The sequence below is a fragment of the Xiphias gladius genome, chromosome 17 (assembly GCF_016859285.1).
Source record: "Xiphias gladius isolate SHS-SW01 ecotype Sanya breed wild chromosome 17, ASM1685928v1, whole genome shotgun sequence".
Classification (NCBI taxonomy): Eukaryota; Metazoa; Chordata; class Actinopteri; order Istiophoriformes; family Xiphiidae; genus Xiphias; species Xiphias gladius.
Genome location: NC_053416.1, coordinates 6,452,669 through 6,464,981, shown reverse-complemented (window position 1 = coordinate 6,464,981; position 12,313 = coordinate 6,452,669). Strand labels below are relative to the sequence as shown.

The 12,313-nt window shown below is 38.8% G+C and overlaps 1 protein-coding gene across 5 annotated transcripts in view; it reads right to left on the bottom strand.

Annotated features, from left to right (window-relative positions):
* The window catches only part of ncam1a (neural cell adhesion molecule 1a), a 258,109-nt gene that overhangs the window by 46,674 nt on the left and 199,122 nt on the right, over positions 1 to 12,313 (bottom strand). For all 5 annotated transcript variants that reach the window (XM_040149904.1, XM_040149905.1, XM_040149906.1 and 2 more), the window contains 3 exons: positions 4,218 to 4,402; positions 3,382 to 3,478; positions 174 to 341 (listed from right to left, as the gene is read on the bottom strand). In XM_040149904.1, the coding sequence (XP_040005838.1) occupies positions 174 to 341; positions 3,382 to 3,478; positions 4,218 to 4,402 (450 nt within the window). The remainder of the gene's footprint in view (positions 1 to 173; positions 342 to 3,381; positions 3,479 to 4,217; positions 4,403 to 12,313) is intronic.

Genomic DNA, 12,313 nt, shown 5'->3' with positions numbered 1-12,313 from the left:
CAATCTATGGCAAAATACAATCCTAAAAAAAATTCATAATTACATTTCTTGGGAAATTATGTTTGTAAATCTACGGTCCATAGCTCAGATTTTTATACTTGATTGTGACAGCCAAGGGGAGGTAAGAATTAAGCCATCGAATTTACTTTGGTCAGGAGAGATGTTTGACTCACCGTCCTCGGCATCATACACCCTGCCAGTCCAATCCTGGTCAGGCAAACGCCACTCCAATCTGTACTTCATAACGGGCACGCCACCCATGGAGTCGGGCTCCTCAAACTTTACCACTGCTGTGCTGGAGAAAGGTTCCACTTGATGAATTTCAGGCGATGATGGCACATCTACGAATGAGAACGGACAAAAAAAGCATTACTCTTTCTTTTCAAAAGCTCATTTTAAAAGCTAGCACTAATGCAAAAACTCCCATAGAAAACTTGAAATAGAGCCATGCACAACGGATTTTATCTCGCAACATATACAGCAACATATGCAGTGTTCATAGCTCTGCAATGCAATGTGTATAAGAAACAACTTGGCCTTTAAAAAAATGGCAATTACTAAGATTTTATTTATGTAAAATAAATACTTTAGCAATGTAAACAGGAGTTTTATGGGGAGCACATAAACTCTTGTTAACAATTTAAACAGACTGGTTAACTTAGAACTGGCAGCAACATTTTCCTGTAATAACAGTTCTACATTTCCTGCATATTTGTGTGTATACCGTCTCTCTTTTGTCTCTTTGTAAAACTCTTTGCAACTATTACTATGACAGTGTTCTGTGTAAGGGTAGTGCTCATGTTGGTTCCACTAGCTTTACACCACAAGACGCCATTTACCATGGTGCCATTTGAGTCATTGCTGAAGATGACTATCGCACTCACCACGGTGAGTTACAAAAAGAAGTTGGATTACCATCCCTGACATCTAGAAGGCATCAGCATTATCTGTGTTTCCATTTGTAAGGCTTTGCCAGTATATTTAACATCCTTACTTCAAAGTTAACAATGGTGACACCAGATGGTAAGGAAGGATAGCTTTAAAAGTTCCTCATACCAACTCCGAAATGGGGAAAATTATTTTTGGTACAATGCACCATATCACTAGAATAAACTGAAAAACAAACTGAAGTGAGAGAAAATTCCTCCGAGGGACTTTATTCCTGAATAAATAAAACTTGACTACCAAACTAAAAAAAATTTTATTTGCTCATATCTTGCGCTCATGTAAAGCCCAATATGAAATACTAAATAAAAACTACTGAAATACTTCCTTATTGTTTTTATGATAAACATTATGTGAGAGCCTTTGACAAGCCTTGATGCTTCAAAATAAAACCCGATGACAATGATTTCAGTCAGTGTCTCTACAGTGCAGGGTTGCAGGACTCAACAGTATGTATGCTTTACCAAACTGTCTATGTGCTTTGGCTGGGAGAGAACTGCATTTAAATGCATTAGGAGCCATCCACTGCAAAACCTACTGATAATGTACTTCTCCAAAATTGTCTGCTTTCAATACTGAGCTGCTGGCGTTGCCTCTATACTGCCACAAAGCCTGCGGTCTGCAGTGACAGCTTTCGCACCCTTCTGTGATGTACTTTGAAGGTAAGATAGAGGGTCAAAGGAATTGAGCTACCTACACAGTTTAGCAGTCTTCTGAAGACACTGTAATATCTCCTACAAGTCACTAAGGGACCTGTTTTTGATCTTTTGTTTAGCAACACCACGAACTTTACATTTGTAGCTCCACTACTGAACTCTCTAAGAACAACAAAATCATCAGTGTGTTATGTATTCCATCTATCACGATCTTGATGTAATGAGCACTGCAGCTTCTGGAGGTCATTAGTGGGGATTTAGATTTGAATCTTACTTGAATACATGGAAAGAAACCTCAGTGCTGCTAATTACAAAAAAACACAGGATGCTAATCTCAATGCTAAAAGGTGATGGAATAAATTATTCATCAAACCATTTATGTATGTCTGAAAACTTCCCTAGAGCCACTCACTACCATCATAAAAACAGAAACACCACTGAAATGATCGTCCAGTAAAGATAATCCTACCTAATAATTTCTGGATTGTTTACCATTATTATTTAATGCAAAGACTGTGTAATTACCCTTGAAACTGAAATGACTTTGTTCAGTGGAGCTCTTTTCCTCATGCTACATGTCGGATTTTTCATTGACATATCACTGTGGAAAATAAGGTGTGAAGACATATTTGAAGGTTTTTTTTTTGTCCAGCTCTGTTTGGAAGGAGACACTTTAGGCATACTGATGAGTTACGCAGCAATTGAGAACACCGAAAAAAAAAAAAAACACCTCAAAGGGCCTACATTATATTACACAGTGGCAGCAGAGGTTGTCAGTGCAATTAATTCGACCGCACTATATTTAGTCAAGGTCCTGCAAGACCTACCTACTCTAATGGGTTCAAAACAATTCACATATCAAATGAAGTTAACACAAACCAGTCTTTAGTACTCAAAGAAGAGTTCCAGTGTAATTTGAATTTTTGTTCATTACCTGTCTAGTGTCCACTGTGGAGTGCCTAACTGTTGGTCTTACTTTATTTTCTATTTATATGCTGCCTTTGGCACATTACATACATAAACTTAATATTTTCCATTTTTAAATAGGCAATAAACATATGTGTCTTAGCTGTGACCTTGTTAATCATCTCAAGGAAATTAGCATCTTCCTGAATTGATTTTAGGACATTCATAAGTAGACGTTTTATATCTCCCTGCAGTTACTGTAAATACAAACAAGAGATCCCAATCATTGTTACTGCTCTAATTATAGCAGTAAAAACATAGATTTGAAATAGATCTGGTTCACTGTACTACTCACCACTGCTAAAAGCTTGGTGTTTTCGTTGACTGCAATATTAGTTTAGATGAATATATAGAATTAGTAGTGTAGGCTTGTTGCTAGATCTGGATGATCTCTAAGATCAGGAAATTTGCTAAAAATTCAGAAACGGACATTCATACGTACGTATATGCATATATGTATATTTCACACTTTGTCCCTTCACTGGCTTCTGATTGCCTTTAGAATTGAGTTTAAATTTTTATCAATAACTTCTAATGGGCATTGCCCCTGGTTTTACTGCTGAGCTGTTAAACCCCTGTGGATTAATCTTGACCTTGGGAAGGAACAATCATTTGGCTGAGGGTGGTTGGATCGTAAAGTACGACTTTGGTTAGGTAACAACTGAAATGGGAGGGTGGAGGTTCACGTGTTATTTATTCATCATATACTGTAACATATACCGTAGCTATAAATGCTGTGATGCATTTATAGCTACAGCATATGACATTAAACAAAACAAGAAGAAACACTAGAAAAACTTTTCAGTTAACCGACCTGCTTGGATAAGAAGGAACTCCTTGGATTCTGTGCCCATCACATTGGTTGCTGTGCAGTTGTAGCTTCCAAAGTCACTCTCAGAATCAGGGGTAATCTGAGTGGCAATAAAAGGCAAACATCAGGTAATGCGGTAAGTTGCTGCAAGTGAACAAGAAAAGAATACTACTAGGAACAGAGCATACCTGTGAAGAACTTGTCATATGTTATTAGGATGTAAGTAGTAGTTATTGGTTTAGTGCCATTTAGCAGTTCAGTCATGGCAAATCACGAATGATTCATTTGGAAGGTGGTCAGTATTCAGAAGCACAGATTATGTCTCTACTGTGGGAACTAATCATTACCCACTGGTTCATTAATATCAGTATCTAGCACTCTGAACTTAATAAACTGTGTACTATTACAATCCTTGATTCAGAGTTGTTACTTGTTAGCTATTCATCGCATTACTCATGACACTCAAATGGAGTGAGTTTACCTGTTTCAGTCATTGAATAATAAATAGAAATAAATAAAATATTTTCTTTTTCACCTAAAATTACTCAATTACAAATTACAAAAGACACGAAAAGCCTCTATTAAGCTTTGTTTAGAAATCAGCTGTTTAAATCACACTAAAGTGGAACAGAAAGTATGCATCATTGCTTCTAATGGTTCTAATAGTTTTTAACTGTTAAGTAACTACAGCTGTAACTACAGACACAAATCTGATATTATCTGAAAGCTGATATGCCCTGACAAAACTGTAATTTTTATTCTTTCAAGAAAAACACAGTCTCTTTGTTTCTGATCAACTCTTGTGTCTTTATATGTCAGTATAAAATGGTGCAGAAGACCTCCAGGTAGCTGATGGTTGGTGTGTTGTAGATCTTCATGTTGGTAATGTTAGTAGTGGACAGCTGGAGGCCGTCTCTGAACCAAACGACTGAGGCTCCTGGGTGAGCCTCCACCTCACAGCTGATGTTGGCTGGGTTCCCCTCCCACGTGAACGTCATCACTGGACTCAGGATCTTTGGAGCATCTGCAGCAGCACACAGGGAAGTGAAGATGGTATACATCAGACCAGGCTTGTTTGGAACATTTTACTGATAATCTGGACTGTTTATTTGGCCAGTGTCACCAGATAAGAAAACTAACTCACTATTTTGCAAATTTGTTTTGTTCAGTAAGCTTGGACATTTTATCAAAAATATTCAGATTACAAAATTGTTTAACTTTTTGTTTAAACATTTATTTCTGAAGACATTCGAAATTCTGTGCTTAAAATTCAGGGACTCCAATAATTTAGACCAGGACTGTAACTTCTTTGAATTTGGTTACAATAAAATCAGTCATGTTTTGCACACTGGCCTAGCGTCTAGGACAGCTAAGGAAGAAGTCAAGATACTCCTTGGACTTGCTCAAACTAGATGACCTTCTGTGATTGGCACAAAGAGGGTTTTTTTTTGCACATCTCAAAAAATTGTGAAACAGATAAACCATGGCAAAAGTGGTGTAGTCTACCCTAAGCTTTTTTTTGTGCATGAATAATGCTGTCAAAATGAGTAAAATATTCACCAACACAATATTCTCATTTTCATTTAACAGGGCTCTAAATGTAATGTTTTTTATAATCCAGTACTAACTCTTGAATTCATTCCAGAAGTGTGTGTGAACAGGGAAAGCAGAGATGCTCCATTGACTCCATTGATTTTTTACACAACGTACAAAATATTATCAAACCCCTCAAATCTCTGTATGAAAAATACCCAGGATGAATAGGAATCAGCTAGCTCGGCAAGGCCACATTGAGCCTTCTATTGCAGGAGCAAGGAGTTATAGGATGGAAATATTTCATTGCTTCACTGAAACTCCTCTTCTCAGCATTTCCAGCAATTCTTATCATGGCTACCGCTGAGATACTTTATTTAGAAATCTTTATCTCAGAAATCAAAAAAGGAAACTTAAAACACACTCCAGCTGCAGCGCTCATAGCAATGCTGACAGAACCTGCAATCTTACAGCTTGAGAAAGGCTAGGTGTAGTCTAATGGCTGTATTTGTCTCACTTCTATATATTAATGGTGAAGTGTTTTACGATATCCATTTAAATTGTAAAGACATCCTGTGCTGGTTTTATGGAACATAAAAATTGCCACTTTTTCCCCATTTTACTTGTGACAAAAAGTGCAGTGTTTTATCACAAGATGCTCCAGCTCCGCAATTTGAAATATCAGTGTCTCACAGATTAAACATCAAGTCTAATAGTCACAATAATTAGTAAGCAAGAACACTGAGTCAACATAAATAACAGTGCTGCATACTGTCAGTTCCAACTGCCATAGATAATTCAGCTACTGTAGTTCATTTTGGGTTCGATGAACATTAGAGTATTCTTCCTGTCACTGCTACTGTTCTATATATGATAAGTGCAAAGAGACCATTCATGCTACAGTGTACCCAATTTAGCAACCAACTTTGACATTCTCACTAAATTGAATTGATACCATATGGTCAAAAGTCTTTAACCTGAGCCTTAATTTTTGGCATCATCATTGAGAAGTAAGAGGCTATAATAGGAGATGACTGTTTTCCTGTGATGTTTCTTTTTATTATATCCTGTTCACATCACTGGACATTACTTCTGGATACAGTGAAGTATGTTCGCTTCCTGAGTGCTGGTAAATGCTGTAGCCCCTGATACTGCCTGGCCTTTACTTTTCACCCTGGATGCCCGTTCGCTGGGGTGGATGGACAAGGCTGAGTCAATAGATGCTCCATCTCCTGAAGCCCTGAGACTCTCGCTGTTTTTAACAATGTTGTTTTTGGGCCTTATTGACTCACTAAAGTGCCTGTGAACTGGCTGTTTGTTTTCTGTAGCCTCCTAGCCTGGTCTATGTAATATTATTGATACATTTTGAAATAACATAAATGAACCTGCCGGTAGTACTCAAGTAGGCCACATGAAACATTAAATACATACCAAACAGTGATGACCATGATAGTATTTAATTCTTCCAAAAGATATTCCCTCATTTGGTGTTTTGATGATGGTGGTGGAGAGCACTGTCTAACACTTTGGTTCAAAATCTCCCATAGGTGATTTTGCCATATGCAATTGCCTTTGCCATAGCATATGGTTCACATCATTTTCATGCTAATCAAACCATTCAGTGACCCCTCGCACCCTATAGATGGGGACATTTTCATCCTGTTTCTCCATTCATTTTTCAGGTTTTCCCTTAAATTTGTCCCCCATTGGTATATAAAATATACAATATTACACAAGTGCTTTGACAGGCTTGTACAATCTCAAATCAAGGTCATCACCCTCCACTGATCTGGACAGCCAACAGTTTTCTTATAGAGGAAACAGATCTGTGGAGGATGTGGTCTCAATCGCACTCCATACATCCCGGTCCACCTGGAGCATCCAAACAAATATGTCAGGATGCTATGTTTTGACTTTAGCTCCACTTTCAATACTATAATCCTCCATAAACTGGTAGACAAACTCAACAACCTAGGATTAGCAAATTCACTCTGTTTATGGATTATGGCTTTCCTTGCTATAAGACCAGAAAATGTCAGAAGGGGCAACCACACATCCTTGACCGTTATTCTGAACACAGGTGCACCACAGGGCTGTGTGCTCAACCCAGCCCTATTCACTCTCTTCGCCCGTGACTTCACCCCTATCCACTCTGACACTACAGTGAAGTTTGCTGACGTTACCATTATAGCGGGATTTACATCCGACAATGAGGAGACACACTACAGAAAGGAGGTCCAACATCTGGTCAAGTGGTGTTTGGAAAGATCACTGTGGTCTTCACTTTTCCGTAGGAAATCCAGGAAGACCACAAATCCCCCTCTCATCATAAATGGTGAGAAGGTGGAGAGTGTCAACAACATCAAATTCTTGGGGATCCATATAACAAAAGATCTCTCATGGTCCCTTAACACCTCCCACCTTGTGAAGAACACTCAACAGAGGCTTTCCTTCTTAAGAAAACTCATACAGGCCAAACTTCCCTCTCAGCTCCTAGTAAACTTTTCAGGAAGCACCATAGAGAGTATCCTCTACCACTGTGCTACAGTGTGGTATGCCAGCCGTTCTGCCAAGAACCGGAAGGACTTGGTTCAGTGTATGTTTACCTTCTATACAAGAATGGTAGCAACATCAGTAAGGACCCAACCCACCCAGGTCACAATCTGTCTCCTTGCCACCGGGGAAGAGATACACAGCCGTCAAAGCCTGATCTAACAGACTGAAGAACAGCTTCTTCCCCTGAGCTGTTGCTTCTGTCAATCTCCATGATTTTACTGATTTGTTCCTTACAACTTTGATTTATTTATGTGAGTAGTTCACTTTAATAAATTACTTTCTTTTTTGATTTCAAACAGACAGACATACAGACAGACAGAGAGTCAGACAGACAGACAGCTGGATAACTCAGTGGTTAACACTGCTGACTTTGGCGCAGGAGGTTGGGGGGTTTGAATCCTGGCCAGGGCTGGGTAACACATATCCAGTATGAACCCATAGGCAAGGTCCTTGATGCTGCTGGTCCTACATCAGTATGAGTGAAAACGTAAATTCAAGAGTCATACTGACACGGATGATCCCAAGCGGCAGCAACATTAATATATAATGTGTGTGTGTATGTGTATAATATATATAGGTTCACCATCAATCAAGGTGGCTTTTACATTTGAACAACAAAACAACAGAACTTAAAGAACTTAAAGGCTTCACCTTCACTTTTGGGCACTTAGAGGAGGTTAACCGTATTGAACTGATTGCTTTTATTTACAGTTTTCAAGAGCTGTTTTGGACACACACATCATGTACCGATCTTACTTAACAGGACATTGATGTTTGTGCTGCTGAGCCGATCAAGCAGAATTCTCCCATGTTTCCACTGAGAAACGAGAACAGTTGGATAGCGAGGTGCAGTATAAGGTGGAAAATAACATTGGAGAGCCCTTTAGCCCGAGCTGGGTGTTACCTTGCCTTTTAGTTGAAAAACCTGACTCTACTTTCAGACCCTGTACAGACTTTAGAAAGTTAAACAATATGACCAATCCAGATGTGTTTCCTTAGCCACGCATGGAAGACTGTGTAAATCAAGTTAGTTTCAGCTAAGTATGTAAGCAAGTTTGACTTGTTGAAGGGTTACTGGCAAGTCCCACTGTCTTCGAGGGCCTAGGAGATTGGTGCTTTTATAACTCTATCTGAACTTTATTATTACACCGTAATGTCATGTGGTTTGTGCAATTCTCCAGCTACCTTCAAAGACTTATGAGTTTTAGGGTCTCTGGTCTGCCAGGTTATTTTGTACATTTGGATGATGTTGTCATCTTTAGTGACACTTTGGCGCATCCCTGAATTGTTTGACAGGTTGGTGTTGGCTGAGTTGACTGTTAAGCTTGCCAATTGCAAATTTGCCAAGGCAACTGTCACTTATCTTGGAAAACTGGAAGGTCAGGAAACCTTTTAAACTTAATGTTAATGCAATTAATGTTGGAGCTGATGCATTTTTGTAACAGGAAGACATCTCCGTTGATAAGCCAGTCAGTTTTTTCAGCAAGAAGTCCAGTTGTTATCGGTTGAACTACTCTATGATAGAAATTGAAATGCTTGCCTTAATTTGGGCTCTTCAACAATTCAACAAGTGTGTGAACAATGGCACTTCAGTTACATTGTGTACTGATCATAACCCTTCTTACAGCTTTTACAGAACCCAAAGTAATATCTGATGAGGCGGGTTTTGTTCTTGGAGTCCTATTAGTTGAACATTCGTTCCAATATTGGTGTGGGCACTTTTTGCAGATGCCCTATCTCGTGCTTTCTGAGTTTACTGACACTGGCAACAATGTCTTTCACCCTCTCCTCACTGTGGTTTTCTTTCTCAGTTGCTCTTAAATATGCTCCCTAAGTATGAGGTTGTGGGGGAGTGAGATGAGAGACACAGTTTGGTGAGGAGTAGTTTTGAATATGTCCATTTGTAGTCAAATTCTGTCTCAGTATTTTGAATTGAGTTGCCAGATATGTATTGATATTTGTCCTTCCAGCTTTAGAAGGAAGATTTATCAGAAACTACTAATTGACTCGCTAATATTTGGCATATGATGACTCTCTCTCTCTCTCTTTCTCTCATCCTCATTCATGCATTCCATACATTACTGATTTTACTGATTTGTCCTGATTTGTACAGACCCTGTTATACTGCAATGTTATGGTTTACCTGTCACGCATAAGTGCTTCTTGTTATTATATATAGATAGAGGACACTACTTCTATGCTCACGTCTCTGTGTTGTTTTTAACTATCCAATTTGCTGTGCAATATTTTTATACTGCACTGTTTGCACCGTCACTGGTTACCTGCCTCATCCAAGTGCCTTTATTTATTATATATACAGATAGAGGATTCTACCTCGTTATATTTATCTTGTTTTATCTTGTTTTCTATTTTTGCTGGTCTCTGAGTTGCGGAACATAATTTCGTTGTATGCCTAAAATGACAAAGTGTGTTATGTACTGACTATTAGCGCCAAACAATGGTTTTCTACAGTTTCAGTCTTAAAATATAGGTATCATCATTGCAATTCAAAAATGTTAATATCTGCAGGTCCAGAGAATATCACATAAAATGTTTTCAAGATGGCAAGTATAAACAATAAAAGAGATGCACATAAGTATGACTATCTAACTGTAAAGCAAACAGGACTGAGATGAGTACACAAGAAGTGTTTTCATGAGACATGCTAAACAAACCTCGACTGCTGACGAAAGAGAGTTCAAACAGAGAAGATATTAACACTTTCCTATCAGTCTTCAGCAGCAAGCCTAGACACACTCAGCTCAGCTAATAGGATCACGCTGTGCAGCAGATAGGAAGTTCCATGCTTAGATAATGTCTTCATTTTGTGAGTGGGCGAGTGGTGATAGAGAGGACAGAGACCGAGAGCTCTGCTCAAGACAAAGCACATTTTCTTATCGATAATTGCATGGCAACAGTGAATCAGCTACCTGATTACTCGCTGATTACTCTAACTAACTGCAAGCTCTCAAACAACTCTATCAACACTGCATTGTGATTATATCTCTTAGCAAATTTTCGCACATTGAGAGCAGGGCATATTAATCCAATTAAGCACTCATTGGCTTAACTCATTGACTCATTTTTACTGAGGTAACATTCGATAGATTTCGAAAAGAGATCAAGTATGATTTGGCTTCCCTTATGCACATTTAATCTTTCCAGCCATATGTTTTGAGTTAGGTAAGGTACTGATTGGAAAACACATGCAAAAATACAGGGCACATGTACATGGCATCTCTGAGTCCTTTCCTCTTTTTGATGGTCCAGTATGTTAGTATCTCTTGAGGATAGCCTACGTTAAGATATATGGTCTCTAAATATTAGGGCAGTAAATCAGACTTGAAGTAAAACAGTGACTATGAAGTAAAAGTGCTGACGTTCAGCTTAAATTTGAGGGCGTTTTTTATCCACAACAAATTAACCATGAACCATGTAGAAACTGTAGCTCTTGATATGACACATGGCCCCAGAGGTTTAAAAAAAAACTGTTTACCTTAAATGGATATGAACACCTCCAAGCAAATAAGCCTCATAATTAATGTCATATTTGAAACATTAAAACATTAACCTCCTAACACTTTTAGACTGCAGTTACTTGGCAGCATGGCCGAAAATAATTCAGCAATCAAAATTACCCCCGCTGACTCTTAGGGTCAAGCAGACCTGGAAAGTATAATTTAGGCCTTACAATATTACAATAACTTTCAAGAACATTCTTGGGATCCTGACGGTCCTGCCTTGTTGAGACATACCATGTGCCCAAAATGCCCAGTGTTCATATCCAGCAAGGGTTTGTTGCATGTCATCCCTCTCTCCCTCTGCATGACTTGGGTCCCTCTGTATTGTCACGCCAAAAATGTCACTGTACCCTAGAGGCTATGTCAGAACTGAGACTTTTGTTTCCATGGTAACAGATCACAGTGGTACCACTGACCCAGCCAACTCTACTCTCTCACCTACTATTTATCCCCACAAATAGTGATGACTGCCAGGACACCGCGTCTTCAGAACATCTTATTCATCCTCACAAGCTTTCCCTGTGACCCTCCTCCTTTGCAAGGACTTTCTGATTTGAATATGTCATTCTTTGCATGCAGCGCGGTGTTCCTATCATTTTTAAAAATGATTGATCAAAAACGTTTTTGAGTTTTAATTTACCACAAAAAAATTCAACAGTCATGAATTAGACAGATTTGTGCATCTGATGACAAGCAGCCCTTTGCACCAGCTGTGTGTAGGTTCAAACGTAGCTTAGAGCAGTTTAAATTTGGTGTAGTCATTTATGCCTACTCAGCCCGTGTTGTCACTTAGTCACCACAACAAGGAGGAAAAATGTACATCTCCCCCGAGCAGGTGAAAGTTGTTCCTTATTAACCGTTACCCGGGTGGAACAGTTGCAAAAATGATAAGAATGTGAGAAGAGCCAGAGGAACATATTGTTTGATATTTTCACCGGGAGCACTTTTCCTGTGAAAGACTACATCTTGTAACATTTATGATGACAGTGACATGCATGTATAATTTTGTGCTGTACAATTACTTTGTGCTGCTTCACTTCACTTGAGATGGGAATTGCTGCCGGTACTAGTTAGTTGCCTGTGGCAGTAACTTGTAACGGTTAAGGCCTCTTAATTTCTGCTAAAGTAATGTCTTTCCCTTCCTCTTTTATCTGAATATGCACTGGGTAAACCTTCGCCCTCTGCAATGGTATATGATTGCAGTTGTCTCAGTTAAATTATCCTGTAAGTATAGCGATGGGGCACATTAACAACGTAGCAAATTTAATGTGAAACTAAGGTATTGCAGCAGAAAGTGTTGACTTTATGCTTAAACTTACAATCAA